At 42.5% G+C, this 14,994-nt stretch overlaps 1 protein-coding gene across 1 annotated transcript in view; it reads right to left on the bottom strand.

The window, feature by feature from the left end:
- The window catches only part of NRP1 (neuropilin 1), a 136,893-nt gene that overhangs the window by 28,452 nt on the left and 93,447 nt on the right, over positions 1-14,994 (bottom strand). Inside the window, 3 exon segments of the mRNA XM_008162919.4 lie at positions 3,930-4,074; positions 9,564-9,895; positions 11,841-11,985. Coding sequence (XP_008161141.2) covers positions 3,930-4,074; positions 9,564-9,895; positions 11,841-11,985 — 622 coding nt within the window.

Raw genomic sequence — 14,994 nt, 5'->3', positions numbered from 1 at the left:
TCCTTCTATTATTTACAATTTGATGAGCGATATGCTCCTACTAATGAAGGGTGAAATCCGGCAGAGTAGAGGTCAGGGCAAGTGGGAGGGGAAGAGAGGAGGTGCTGTATTTGGTACAAGAGCCATCCTTTTGCTGCAGAGCAGGGTGCCTGTGGGTGCACCTGTGAGAGGGAATGCTCTGAAAAGGAGCGGCATGACTGGTGCATACTCACTTGCTACATACCACATACGTCACTAGTGGCCTACCTCTGGGCCATACCATGTCCCTTGGGGCAGTGGAATGCAGGCCTGTTCGGAAGACTGTGTGAAGGGGAAGAAAGAGGCAGAGGGAGCCCTTTTTTCTACAGAGCAGGGTATATACTTCACATTCAGGAGAGGGACTCCACTGCCCAACGGGCCCATGCACCACAGCCAGAGGCATGCATGATCTCTCATTAGGGAGGCAGGCCCAGGACTCTGCTAGCCAGCCCATACACATCAGTCAGCAGCATGCACTAGCCTGGGGGACATCCTTGCATTAGCCTGTGATATGAGTGAACAGGGAAGCTTTTTGTGTGCTCCTTCCTTCTTTTCCCTGGACAACCACTAACTCTTTTTCTGAGCAGCAGTTAAATGTGTCCCACCATGAGTTTCCAGCAGGCCCCGGCAGGATCCTGCCCTGGCTTGATCATAGGATTTATCTCCAGGATCCCTTGTTCCCATTTAGCTCCAGTACCAGCCAGGACAAAATTTAGGATTATGCTGATCTGAATTTAGTCCTCCTTTCCTTGAAATATTAATTAAGCAAATATTAATCCTTGAAATTTTTAAACCAATATTAATCCACCCACTCTTCTGATTACTGTTTTAAGCATCATCCTGGTATTTGTATAACTAAAATATTAAAAATGGTGGGCAACACATAACTGCTCCCTTCAGAGCCTGTGTGGGAGAGGAACTGCCTGAGTATATGCAGGGTAACAGTGACAGGAAAGGATGATTATCGATGCTCTTGCTATTGCTTAATTTGCAGGTCTGAGGGTTATTTTTTTTAAAGATATTCATAAATACGAGACATTAATGATGTCAGTAGCTCCTGCTGGCCACATGATTTGCTTATGGCTGGTGATGATATTCTGATAGCCACTGCCTATCCAACAACGGTCTGACCTTTTGTTATTATGATTAAGAGCTGTGATTTGTGAAAGGTGCCAGAAAACGTAGCTAAAACCCAATGTCCGTCGAACAAACAGCGATAACAACTGGGAAATCACAAAACCCAGACACCAGACACACTGTTTAAACATAAGATTTAGATTTTATATCAGGAGTGTGTAGCTATGCCAGGTGCAGTTAGCTGGCTCAATGTAATCAGCACAGGGAGTTTGATTCAAGCTTTTATCCACTCTGGAATATTACTATTTTCAGTAACAACTGGTCACTGTACTCAAAGCCCCTGCAATAATGTGTGTCTCTCTTGAACTCCTCCCTCCTCTGCATTAGCCCACAGAGTTGGCCAGCCATGCCAGGTGCAGGTTATGCAGTCCCTTTGTATGCCAGAAACTCCAGGATGGATTGAAGTTCCTCTAGCACAGGGGTAGGCAACCTATAGCACGTGTGCCGAAGGCGGCACGCGAGCTGATTTTCAGTGGCACCCACTGCCTGGGTCCTGGACACCGGGCTGGGGGGCTCTGCATTTTAATTTAATTTTAAATGAAGCTTCTTAAACATTTTAAAAACCTTATTTACTTTACATACTACAATAGTTTAGTTATATATTATAGACTTATAGAAAGAGATCTTCTAAAAAGGTTAAAATGTATTACTGGCACGCCAAACCTTAAATTAGAGTGAATAAATGAAGACTCGGCACACCACTTCTGAAAGGTTGCCGACCCCTGCTCTAACAGCTCCATTCTGGATGAGACATGGTGAATCCACAGGGCCCGTGTGCAGGCCTGTGCCTTAAAGGCACACTGTAGCTCTAATTACATACAAGAACTGGTCTCTACATAACTGAAGTACACCGTTAGGGTTGCCAATTCTGACCGAAGATATTCCCGGAGATTTTTCCCCCTAACATGACATAATGTCATTTTCTTAAAATATCCTATTAAAATCTCCCGGATTGCTTTCAATAGTCACCAGGAGATCAGTGCCGATGCCGGGAGACTGCAGGCCAATCCTGGAGGGTTGGCAACCCCATAGACAGTTCATCTATTCCCTAAGTCAGATATGTCTCTCTATGAATCCCTTCACTGGCTTCCTCTAGCCTTCTGAATCAAGTTCAAGCTTCTTATCTTGACCTTGAGGACCTGGTATAATCCTACTTTTTCCTGCATTTCAGCTCTTATTTCATCCTAACCTCTCTGAATGCCCTGCTTGCATGCAAACCTTACTGCTAATCATTCCCATTGGATCCTTCTCCCGCTCATATTGTTGTGACTTCTTCTGTGTCTCCTTTCCTATTACCATTTATATCCCTTCTTTGGCTAGTCACTTCTGCTGGTCAGGACGAGATAGTTTGGTGGAGCCATGGACCCACTTCTTCACCACTTTTGGAGTGGCTAGTAATTCTAATGGCACTCACCCTTGTGTTCAGGTGAGCATAAAGACTGTGATTGTGCTCAGCCCTTGAATCAATGAATACATAGAAGGGAGAGTCTTTATGCCCTCCCACTTTCCTTCTGAGTAGAGTACTATGTAGTCTGGTGTGTCTGATTTAGGGTTTGATTCTGTTCCTATGAACATCATTAGCAAAACTGCCATTGAGTTCAATGGGAGAATGATTGCACACATAGACAGCAAGGGCCTTTTGGGCAAGTATTGCATCTTCTCTCTTTGATCAAAAGCAAGGGCGATGACCTGCAGGAACTGAGAACTCCCATAGGAATTGAGAATGGCCCCAGAAACAGAACTCCCTCCAACTTCCATCACTTTGCAGGCCAAGTGTGAATCACACTTCTTCAACCTGGCTTTCACAAATAACAGCATATAGCTCATCAGCTTTAACAACCACACCTCCCACACATTCCCCTGAGGAATGGAATAGAGAAGGAACCACATGTCATATACTTGTTGCTTTAATTTATCTTTGGAAGGTGCTCAGATACCACTGTAATAGGACTAGTATAAGAACCTCAATAGACTTGAATAGTGGTGCTTCATAAATATTAATAAGAATAATGCAGAAGATCAGCAGCTTTATGGTTTGTAACGGCCACCCTATTGCACTATCATCCATCATATAAGATGACCAAATGCACATCACTTTTTTGGTATAACAGAAATAAAGCCATTGTGATACTGCAGGGCACTGTTGCAGGATTGATCCCTCGACTTTGCTTGGCCTGGCCATCTATCTTTTAGGTGCCTGATCAGAACTGGGGCCTTGATTAGCAAAAAGCCCAAACAAACAAAAAACAATGACAACCACTCAACAAATCTATCAAACCCACCACAGTGGATAACATGATGCCTACCTTGCAGAAAGTGTCCTCGTCATCTTATTTTGTGTAAATCTGCCTCCCCATTCTTAGAAGCCTTCTCTTCCTGTGTCATGTCATATAACTAACCTCAATTGCAAACCACTTGGGGGTAGGGACACATCTTTGGTCTCTCTGAAAAGTGCTGCACACCCCTCTTGTGTAATATACAAGTAATCCTGAGGTTGCTTAAAGGAGCAGAAGACTCTGTGCAGTGAGACCATCACAAGGATTCACAAAAGGAATTGTGGAAAGAATAATATATAACTTAGTGCCACAGACATATTCAAATGTCCTTAGTGAGGGTGCTGACCGGGCCAAGAAACAGAACTGATGGCAGTTACTAAAGCAAGAGTCCCATGTGCTACTCCTATGGGAGCAGCTGTGCTCAGCAGTAGTCCAAGCCAGAGTGTATCTCTATGAAAATAATTAATACAATTCATTCATCTCTGTCAGAGCAATTACCTTCAAATTCACAGCCCAGTAGTTCCATTCTCAGCCCCAGTCCTCCATGTGTGGCTCTCTCAGGGTAGACGCGGATTAATCTGGTTGTTATGGGTTCAAAAGTCCGTAGCTCAGGAGTATCATAGTTGGTGTTGCCTTCAAAAGTCTGCAAGGCATGACAAATGCTGCTTGTTAAAAAAAACAACGATCGCTTTCAACAATTGTATTTTTTTCTTTAGGTCTCTAGTATTTGAATTGGATGAGAAGTAGGCCAAATCCTACCAATTTAATAAGTGCCTGACATTCCTTTCTTAAATGAGGAAGGAACATGTAGTTAAAGCTTCTCTGAAAAGTGACACATTTCATTTTTCATAAACTCAGTAGCAACCAATCTATCAGGGTCATAACAGGAGCTGAGTGTCTAATGAGACATGTTTTTAAATGACACTCTGATCTGGGGTTTTACTGGGTGACATTTTCAGCACTTCATGGGGGGAAAATGACTGAGGAAAAGATCCTGTCACCTTTTAAGTAGTTATAATAATAACCCAACTATTCAAGAGAAAACTTCAATCTGATTTCCCCTAGTGACAGAGTCAGAGTTTCATAAGTTATAGTTATTTCAAAAAGGTGTAAATTAAACTCCAGGAGCAGTAGCTGCAAGAGTTCTTCCAGTGAAACTGGTCTTGAATAAGAACAAAGAAAACTACCTACTGACAGAGCTGCAAAGAGTACCCAACAGAATCTAAGAGGGCAAAGCAGGTTGATGGATATGTATTTGGGACAAAAATCTCATCTCTCAGCAGCATTGTGGATCCCTTAGCTATACTGCAGCTTTCAACTGCTTGTGACTCCTGCTGATGTCAGTGCAATGGAAGTTCTGTATATAGATCAAGTTATTACTATTTATTATTTGTATTTCATCAATACCTAAAGGCACCAGTTGTGATCAGGGCCCCATTGTGCTAGATCAGGGGTCAGCAACCTTTCAGAGGTGGTGTGCCGAGTCTTCATTTATTCACTCTAATTTAAGGTTTTGTGTGCCAGTAATACATTTTAACGTTTTTAGAAGGTCTCTTTCTATAAGTCTATAATATATAACTAAACTATTGTTGTATGTAAAGTAAATAAGGTTTTAAAAATGTTTAAGAAGCTTCATTTAAAATTAAATTAAAATGCAGAGCCCCCCGGACCAGTGACCAGGACCCGGGCAGTGTGAGTGCCACTGAAAATCAGCTCGCGTGCCGCCTTCGGCACGCGTGCCATAGGTTGCCTACCCCTGTGCTAGATGCTATCCACAGACAGCACATACACAGTAAACAACAGTTCCTGACATGAACTTACATTCCAAATATAGAGAATAAAGGGTAGGAAAAAGGAAATATTATTTTCATTTTACAGATGGGGAACAGAGTATTAAGTGCCCAGAATCGTACAGGAGATCTGTAGCATTGCCAGAAATGGAACCCAGATCTGCTGAATTCCAGCATTACTCATAAAATGATTTCACTGAAGTACAGGATAAACAAAAGAACAGAGCAACAAATTGTGTGTAAGGCAGCTGAGAGTTTATTGCATAAGAACTGGCTGAATCGCAATACTAATCAAAATCTCCTTTGAACTGGAACCCAAATTTGAGATTATGGTGACATTTAAGGGAACTTCCAGCTCTCAGTCAGTCAGGATGAAGCTTTGTTTTTGCATTGATAAGAAAAGCAGCTGCCAGATACCCTTCTTATTTGGATGAGACCACAACTCAACATACAGCACTTTCCTGCTAGTGATCCAAAGGCAGACAAAGCAGAGGCTGCAGGAAAAGCTGATTTTGTATTTCAATGCAGGGACAGGCCACAGGGAAAACTGATTATTGATTTTTTTTTCACTGTAATTCTAAAAATGCCACCTGTTTTTGGTTTAAGTTTCTATATAGTAAATCAGTGGCTCCCAACCCTTTTTGGCAACTGTACAAGTTTACTCGACTGAGACTTTGGCTGTACCAGCGAGTGCCCTGCTGCTTCCTATTCAATTGTGCATGGTCTAACCCACAATTAATCTTGGGCTGTTTGGAGCGTCTGAGAGACTGGCTTTGGAGCACACCAAGCCTTATTGTGGAGTGAACTAGGCACAGTTAAATGGGTGGTGTACATATGCATATGCAAGGCCTTGCAATAAATTATTATTCTAGAGGACATGCTTCTGCTCCTTTTGAAATCAATCACAGCAAAATCTGGCCCTAAAGTGGGGAGTTGAGTCTTGAGTATCAGTCACAAAAAAACAATAATACCAATAATAGTAAATATACCAATAGCTGGGATTACTGGGATTAAGAGCTGCTTATAAAAATGACATGACCCTCACTCTCTATGGGAGACTGGATTTCTGAGATTTCTTTCAAAGAGCACTAGGTCGGCTAGTGTTCTGAGAGGATTCAGAAGATTTCTGTCAGGAATCTGACTCAGAACGCACTGCGATTTGTATCTAATTAATTTACAATTATTAAGGCTTTCTTTTTATATTTGTATATTAATACAGCTCGAAAGGTCAGAGTAGCTACCTACTGTATGAGAAAGAATATGACAAGCCATTTTATGTGTAAAAGTAGGCAGACATATGTTATCTAAGGAATCCTGACTTCCCTTTTAATAATAGTCTTAATAGCAACATATAATAATGAAAACTGTGTTATAAAAGACATCAGTACTCAGCACTGACACCTAGACATTAGAATTTAATAGGCATCTAGAATTATATCGAATCATAATTATATTGAATCATTGTCTTTTGTAGTATAGACCTGCCTGTGATTCAGTTTTGACTGTTCATTTCCAACACACACCACTCCTCTTTGCAGGGGCAGAGGAAGGCGCATACAACAAAACATGATTGTGAGTTGTGTCTTTCATACAGGCTGTCCCATAAAATGCTTTATTTGGTTACAAAGATAAACAATAACTCAGTAAAAGGTAAACTAATAAGTGTTGGAAAGAGAGAAAAGATATCCTTAATGACATTTTTAAAACAAGTCAGCCCAGCAGATGGATTAAGGAAGATTGTTGCAGATGGCAGGAGATGCAAAGGAGAAGATTCTTGCAGCATCAGTGGCCAGAAAGCATGGAAGGAGAGTAAGAAGGTCAGTTGTAGATGAGTAGAAGGAGAGGAGGGAGAATGGAAAAAGAGAGAGAAGCTTTATGATGTAGGTAGGAGCAAGTCCACGGCGGGGACATTACGCAGAAGCAGGGCAAACATAAATTGAATCCTAAAATGAGTGGGGAGACAATGAAATTGCCTATGGATTGAAGTGATATATGTTTCTTTGTACATTTGAGGTGGGTAGAGACATGCTGGAGTCTGGAAGAGCTGGAAATTGAGAAGACCATGGAGAAGAGAATTATAATAGTCCAAGTGAAATGAGATGAAGGCATGGATGGGGAGATAGAGTAAAAGAGATGGTAGACACCACAGTGTTTTATACCCATGATATATATTGCTGATCCACTTAGCTCTTCAGAATTCTTTCTTTACTTGTATAGCATGCAATTGTTTTTCAAAGTCAAGATTTTACCCAAGTGAAAATGATGTGTTTCATTTCATAAAACAGGGATGTTTCCAATCCACTTTCATGCTGGGACTCAATATAGCTAGCATTCCGTACAGTCCAGCTTTATTAACATTTTTAAAATAATACATTCATGTATTAACATTTTAAATCCATCAGTTTCCCAAATCCTAGGATTTATCAGATTCCCTTTTAATAAAACTTTTTCTAAGGAAGAAAATGTTTTGAATTTTTGGGGAGGATTTTACTGTTATAAAACACAACATTTAAAAAAAAGCCATTAATCTGGGAAGTTAATTTCTGATAGCAATGAAAGCTCTGGGTGGACTTAAATGGGTTAGCTAGCATTCTTTTTTTGTCAACATTGTTAGCTTTTGACAACGATGGCAAGTACTTGGATTAGAAAACAGAAGGCCATGTAGCATACGGTGTACCATTTAAAAGCATATGGCAACATTTTTTTTTCTCATTGAGCCATAGTGTGGAAGTATATGTCAAAACAACATCCATTTTAACAGAGAAATGGTTAGATCTCAGTATTGATTTACACCCTCTTCACACTTTATGGTGAAATCACAACTCATAGTAACGAGAAAGAGTAGTCAATTTCAAAGGATGACCCCATTTTGTGTTTATCCCCAAAACAAATGTGGAAAAAAAGATAATCAACTAAGAAGGACTCAGGACTGAGAAGGACTTTTCTGTGGAGTTACAACAGAAAAGAATGAAGCCCAATATTTACAAAATGTGCTAAGAAAAGCTAGTCATGGGTCCACTTAGCCACAGGACTGGAAAAAAACATTCTCTCTTTTTAGGACACACAGGTTTGCCTAATGGATTGATGGGGCCAGAGGAGATAACAGTCTTTATACCTGAACTCCTGACTAACAGAACGGGGATAAAGAGCAGCTAAGCAGGTGTGTGGAGTTTTATGCTGCATTTGTCATTGTTCTTCCTCTCTTGGGGATTGGACTAGATGACCTCCTGAGGTCCTTTCCAACCCTGACATTCTATGATTCTTTATTCCCTTATTGTAGGTACAATTCATGATTCCTTGTTATTACCATGCCAGTGCCAGCAAAGCATTATGCCCTGCACAGTGAATGGTGATCTCTCTTAAGGAATAGAGTGGGAGGCACAGGCAGATTATGGAGGTGACAGTGTCCTTTTAGGCAAAAATATCTAATTGTACACTCTGGGCAAAGATACCAAAATGGCACATGAGACTAAATGGATGGGGTTTTGGCTAGATATTTTTAAAACATTCTAGGTCTGGACTGAGGCAAATACAGTATTTGGGGCCTGCTGTTGGTTGTTGATCTCTTTTCTTCCTTTTACCAACTCAGTCACACAACAACCCACTTGGTCATCTGTCTATGTCATTTCCTCCTGAGTAAAGTTTTTGTTATTTCTGCTCAGCCATGTGTGACAGTTGCCTTTAGTCCCAGACAGGCTCCCAAATCCTGCACTAGTAATAATATAATAGTACTGTGCGTTGAAGGCGGGATCCATATTTTATCAAAATCATTTGGGAGTTTTCATTGATTTCAATGGGCATTGCATCAGGCCATACAGAGCACCTCTATCCCAATTCACTTTACATACAATTCAGAAATCCTCAGATCAGCCCTTTGAGGTAAATAGCATTGTCCCATTTTACAGCTAGGGAAAATAAAACACAGACAGATTTAGTGATATAACTAAATTCACACAAAGCCAGTAGCCAGGCTAAGAATAGAATCCTCCAGCATTTCTTTTCAGCATTTGTCACACAGCATTGCAAAGGATTCCGAGGCATACCTCAGACCCACAGCATGCCTGCTGCACATGACTGAACAGAAACAGGGATCACACTCATTTGCAGCGGATGATGAATAAGCAATAGCTCCATAGCAGTGAGGAGCAATTTGGGATTGGCCTGCTGGAGCCTGACCACAGTCACAGTACTGTTTTAGTAACATCCTTTTAGATTTGCTGCTGAAGAAGTCTTCCTATTTAGCCTAGACCTACGGTCACCTCAACACAACCCTTTTTCAAAGATTGGAGCTATGCAAGTGCTTTGTAAAAGGGAATTCACGATGTTGTGATTTCTCCCTCACCTTTATCTTCTTCTTACTGGCATCCATGATCATTTTCCAATCGGATCCATTATTGCTGTAGCCAATCTTGAATTTTTTCATGAACACTTTGTTTTCTCGGTGCTTGCCTCCCTGAACAATTATACCCCGCACTATTTTCTCTTCACCGAGGTCTACTTGAAGCCATTCCTTCGTATACGAATGGGTAGTTGGTGGCAGTGCCCAGCCTGAACGGCTTGTTATAAGACGAGCATTTTCTGGGATCCAGTTTCGATCAACTTGACTAGATGCTGTAATCTGAGAGTCGGTAATGAGTCCAGACACCATACCCAACATCCCAGAGCAAGGATAATCTATAGAAGAAACAGGCCATGTTTAACAGTTAATTTCTGCAAATTTGATACAGCTATAGCACCAAAGTAGAAAAAGACATGCCACAGCCAGTTCAAAGAATATAAGAAATAACTTGACCCTTTCCTCCAAACTCAAATCTCATTTTGCTTGAGTCTTTAATTTAATTTATTTTTTGTTTGCTTAATTTTGTACTTCCTGGTTTCGGAAGGTAGTGGAAGTACCAAAATACCACAAGTATTTCTGGCCTGATGGGAACCAGGAAGTATCAGAAAACTCATTGTCAACTCTATTCTTATGAGTTTTCCAGCCTGATTGCTAAACCAAGTAGGAGAAAGGTCACATCTGAACTTGTGGATGCTTATTCAAATAGAAATTCCAAACATTCTGAAGTTTGCCATTACTGGTTATTAATCAGTAAAGCATTTTGCAGAAATTAGTAACTGTATAAATTCTATATTATTTTGTTACTGGTCTAGATACTAGGTATTTTCATGTTACATTGTTCTGGCTTTGAAATATAAAGTGAACTCCTTAATAAATCTAATAATAAAGCCCTTGGCCTAATTGGGAATATCTTGGAGACTATGGGGTGCGGAAAAGAGGGCCAGGCGAGAGACTGTCAGAAGAGTAACACATGACATAGTAAAATAATTAAAAGAAAACTGTACCCCGCCCCTACCCTGCCCGTTCTCTGAGGCCCCGCCCCCACTCACTCCATCCCTCCTCCTCTATCACTCGCTCTCCCCACCCTCACTCACTCATTTTCACCAGGATGCCTCAGGGCGTTGGGGTGCAGGAGGGGGTGAGGGCTCCAGCTGGGGCCAGAAATGAGGACTTCAGGGTGCGGGAGGGGATTCCAGCTGAGGCAAGGGGTTGGGATGCGAGAGGGGATGAGGGCTCTGGCTGGGGGTGTGGGCTCTGGGGTGAGGCCGGGGATGAGGAGTTTGGGGTGCAGGAGGGTGCTCCAGGCTGGGGGGGTGGTGGAGCCGAGGGGTTTGGAGTATGGGAGGGGGCTCTGGGCTGAGGCAGGGGGTTGGGGTGTGGGAGGGGGAACAGGCTCTGGGCTGGGGATGCGGGCTCTGGTGTGGGGCCAGAGATGAGGATATTGGGGTGCAGGAGGTGGTTCCGGGCTGGGGCTGAGGGGTTAGAGTGTGGGAGAGGAATCTTGGCTGGGGCAGAGGGTGCAGACTCTAGGGTGGGCTGATGATGAGGGGTTTAGGGTGTAGGAGGTGCTCCGGGCTTGGATGGAGTTCGGAGGGCAGGAGGGGGATCAGGGCTTGGGCGGGGGTTGCGTCGAGGAGAAGGTGAGAACTTCGGCTGGGGTGCGGGCTCTGGTGTGGGGCCGGGGATGAGGGATTTGGGATGCAAGAGGGGACTCTGCGCTGGAGCTGCGGGGTTCAGAAGCCGGGATGGGGATCAGAGCTGGGGCAGGGGGTTGGGGAGCAGGAGGAGGTCAGGAGTGCAGGCTCCGGGCGGCACTTACCTCAAGTAGCTAGTGGAAGCAATCGCATGTTCCCCCTCTGGCTCCTACATGGAGGCATGGTCAGGCAGCTCTGCACACTGCCCCATCCGCAGGTGCCACCCCCACAGCTCCCATTGGCTACGTAGCTGTGGAGCTGGCGCTTGGAGTGGACGCAGAGTGCGGAGCCCTTAGGCTGCCCCAACGCCTAGAAGGCAGAGGGGGGATATGCCACTGCTTCCAGGACCCGTGCGGAGCCGGGTAGGCAGAGAACCTGCCTTAGACTCGCTGCGCCGCCGACTGGACTTTTAGCGGCTGCCGCCAGGGTCCCTTTTCAGCCGAGCATTCTGGTCAAAAACTGGACACCTGGCAACTCTATGAGAATAGTCATTTTTCAGAGAACAGAATCATTAAAAAGAAAAAGAAGAAAGTGACAAATGTAAGTACAACAAACGTCAGGTTTTCAAAATCTTCCTGACACCTACCTGTTATCTTACAGCCATAAACTTCAAATCTCAGCGATATCCCATTTTCCCAGCTTGCAGGTCTGATCCGAACAAATCGTGCTAACACTGGCTTGGGAAACGTCCTATACATAACATCAGTGGGGTTGACATTCCCTTGAAATACCTTAAGGAAAAAAGTTTTTAAAAAAAATAATATGTAGTTTATAATTCTGTGTTTTACACGTACCAACAATCCGAAGTTGAAACAGTTTTTTGCACGGAGGAATATGTCATTATACTCATAGCATAATTTCTGCAAGCAACTAAGCCTGGAAGATGCCTCTATATAACATACCAGCGCTTAACAGTTTCTCTGCTGTACTGAGTCTTTGGGAAGAAAATTAAAGAAGACACAATATACATGACAATATTGAATGCAACTGTTAATCCATTATAGTTAGACTGGGATAAATTGGATAGGTACCGAACCTCATGCTCAGATGAGCTATGCTCAGTGCATCACATGCGGTGTGGGTAAAGGTAGCTATATGCTGCCTAGATACTCCTGTGAGGACCTGTTTGACCCCCTTCTGCCCACCTCCACCAAGCAAGATAGAACAGCTTCAGGGGCCATTAGGTGAGCTGAGGATCACCAGAGTGTAGCAATGGTCTGGCAATGCCTCTTTTCTCCTGGCATATCCCTCATGCCAGGAGTCTGTATGGAAGGCATAATGTAGGGCCAGCTACACTGGGTCTGTGCCATCCAAGGATTGTGCTATGCTGGAAAAAACCTCAGCTGCCTGGTTAGGGCAGCTTTATGGCTTCTAAGCTTCACTGAGCTGATGCAAAGAGGCTGTAGTATGAGCCAGGGTCTTTGTTTACATGTGACTCAGAATCAAAGATCTGGACTGAATTCAGTGAGGAATCATCTGCATTTTAGGTTGTGTAAAAGTTCCTTTACTGAATCAGGATAAAATATGCATTCCTTTGCTTGTACTTGGACTCTTGAGTTTTGCAGGAAATAATATTGCTTATGTTGACCTTCTGTTATGTAAAATCCTTCTTAACAAATACCAAAGTTCTTCTTTTGTCTTGTATAGTGAGGTTTAATCCTTATAGCTGATTGTTTTCAATCTTCTAGGATCCTGTCTTTGACCCTTTAGGCCAATGGTCAAACAATAAGTCCCACAAATAAATATTGTATTGGTCTCTGCTTTCTTGTTGATAAGCATGCTCCTCTGTAATAGGGCCAAAACTTCTAAAAGTCTTAGTCCAAAGAAGGTGACTCAGTTTCCTGCTTCTTCCTCAAATAGAGTGAAGACGAATTTCCTGTTTTTTTAAATGAATATAGGCTTAAGAACTTCTCCTTTTATGGGAGATTTGACCGTTTCTTACACATAATTCCAATTTTCCTGTCATTTTCAGTTGCTGCATTGATTTGGTGGGTTAGCTGCATGCAGCCATCAGCTCATCACCCTAAGTTATTCATTAAAGAATTTAATGTATTGGATTTGTTATCTAGGGAGAGCTTCTAGACTGATGTCCAGCTTCTGATCCATTTCTTGCAGCAAAATCTTTCCAAGAAGAATTGGTCCGGTTTTTCTTAGTGGGTGAGTCTGGATGGGCCCAATGATTCTGACTAAAAGGCATGGAACTCCAGGTTATGCTATAGCTATAAATCTTTCAAAATGAAAGCCTCCTCAAAGAGCTGTGTAGTTTCATGAGCTTGTTGCTGCATCAATAGCCCCAGTTCCCCTACCTTTTGGTTTTTGAAGGAATATAAAAATTGAATGTCAGCCTGGTTTAGTTCATGTAATTTTTTTTTTTTTTTAGTACTCTTACCTACAATATAACATTGCTGTTTTACATCGGATTTGCTTTGACTAGAGAAAAAAAATGTAAACTCTTCTAACCAATAAATCAGAGCGGTCAAATCTTTTGATAAACAAAGCAGAGCATGTACAACAGCCATGTAAATTGTAAGTTTTCCAAGGAGACTGAATTTTGAGACTAGTTGTAAAAGAGGCATTTGTTCTGAGCACACGACTAACAACCAGGAACCCCTGAGTTCTAATACCACCTCCAACATTGATTTCCTCCATGATTTTGGATGAGTCACTTAATATCTCTATTTCTATTTAGGTTCTTATACAGTGCCCACCATTGTGGCATTTGACCTTGTCAGCTTCCCCTCATTTATAAAACAGGGATAAAAGTACTATATCAAGTGGCTGCTTTGAGGATTAATTTATTATTGTTCATTAAAGTGCTTAGAAGTTTGAATCAGCTACATAAGTGATAGAGATTATCATCATTTTGAGTGGACACTTTTGTTGAAGGTATGAGATAGGACTGTAAGATACAGACATGTCAAGATCACATAGACATGTTTATATATTTATATTACATAACTATGGCAGGACTTCAACAGCCATGTCCGCTCAAAACAGCTATCTTGAAAGAAGGCAGCATGGAGTAATTCAGTTTCCATTAGGTCACATTAGAAACTATTGGGAACACTGGCTTCTGAGTGAGCATGAGAGTAGGCATGAGCAGACCACTCATGTGAGTAGAGTGAGCAGAATTTGGCCCTTAAACAAATTACCTTAATGCTCACGATGGCAGATAATGAGGATTTTTCTTAGAAGTGGTAAACACTGTTTCAGTTGGAAGGCGGAGAGGGCAAATCCATAGACAAATGGACTAGGGAAGGTGATTTAATAATCTTTATAAGGCTGCAGAGATATGCATAGTCATCTATCTGAGGTACTTATATGACCCCCATCACTGTAGTGTCTAAGAGTATGTCTACACTGCAATTAGACACCTGCGACTGACCATGCCAGCTGACTCATGCTCATGGGGCTTGGGCTAATGGGCTGTTTACTAGCGGTGTAGCTGTCCAGGCTCAGGCTGGAGCCTGGGTTCTAGAACCCTGAGAGGTGGAAGGGTCCCAGAGCTCGGGCTGCAGCCTGAGCCTGAACAGCTACACTGGAATTAAACAGCCCCTGAGCCCGAGCCCCACAAGCACGAGTCGGCTGGCATGGGCCAGCCATGTCTAACTGCAGTGTAGATATACCCTAAGAGCCTCACAATCTTTTAACGAATTTATTTACCTAGCACTTCAGTGAAGGAGGGAAGTACTATTATCCCTATTTTACAATGAGGAGCTGGGGCACAGAGAGACTGAAGT

This window comes from Chrysemys picta, chromosome 2 (genome assembly GCF_011386835.1).
Source record: "Chrysemys picta bellii isolate R12L10 chromosome 2, ASM1138683v2, whole genome shotgun sequence".
NCBI lineage: Eukaryota > Metazoa > Chordata > Testudines > Emydidae > Chrysemys > Chrysemys picta.
This window is presented reverse-complemented; position numbering and strand designations above follow the sequence as displayed.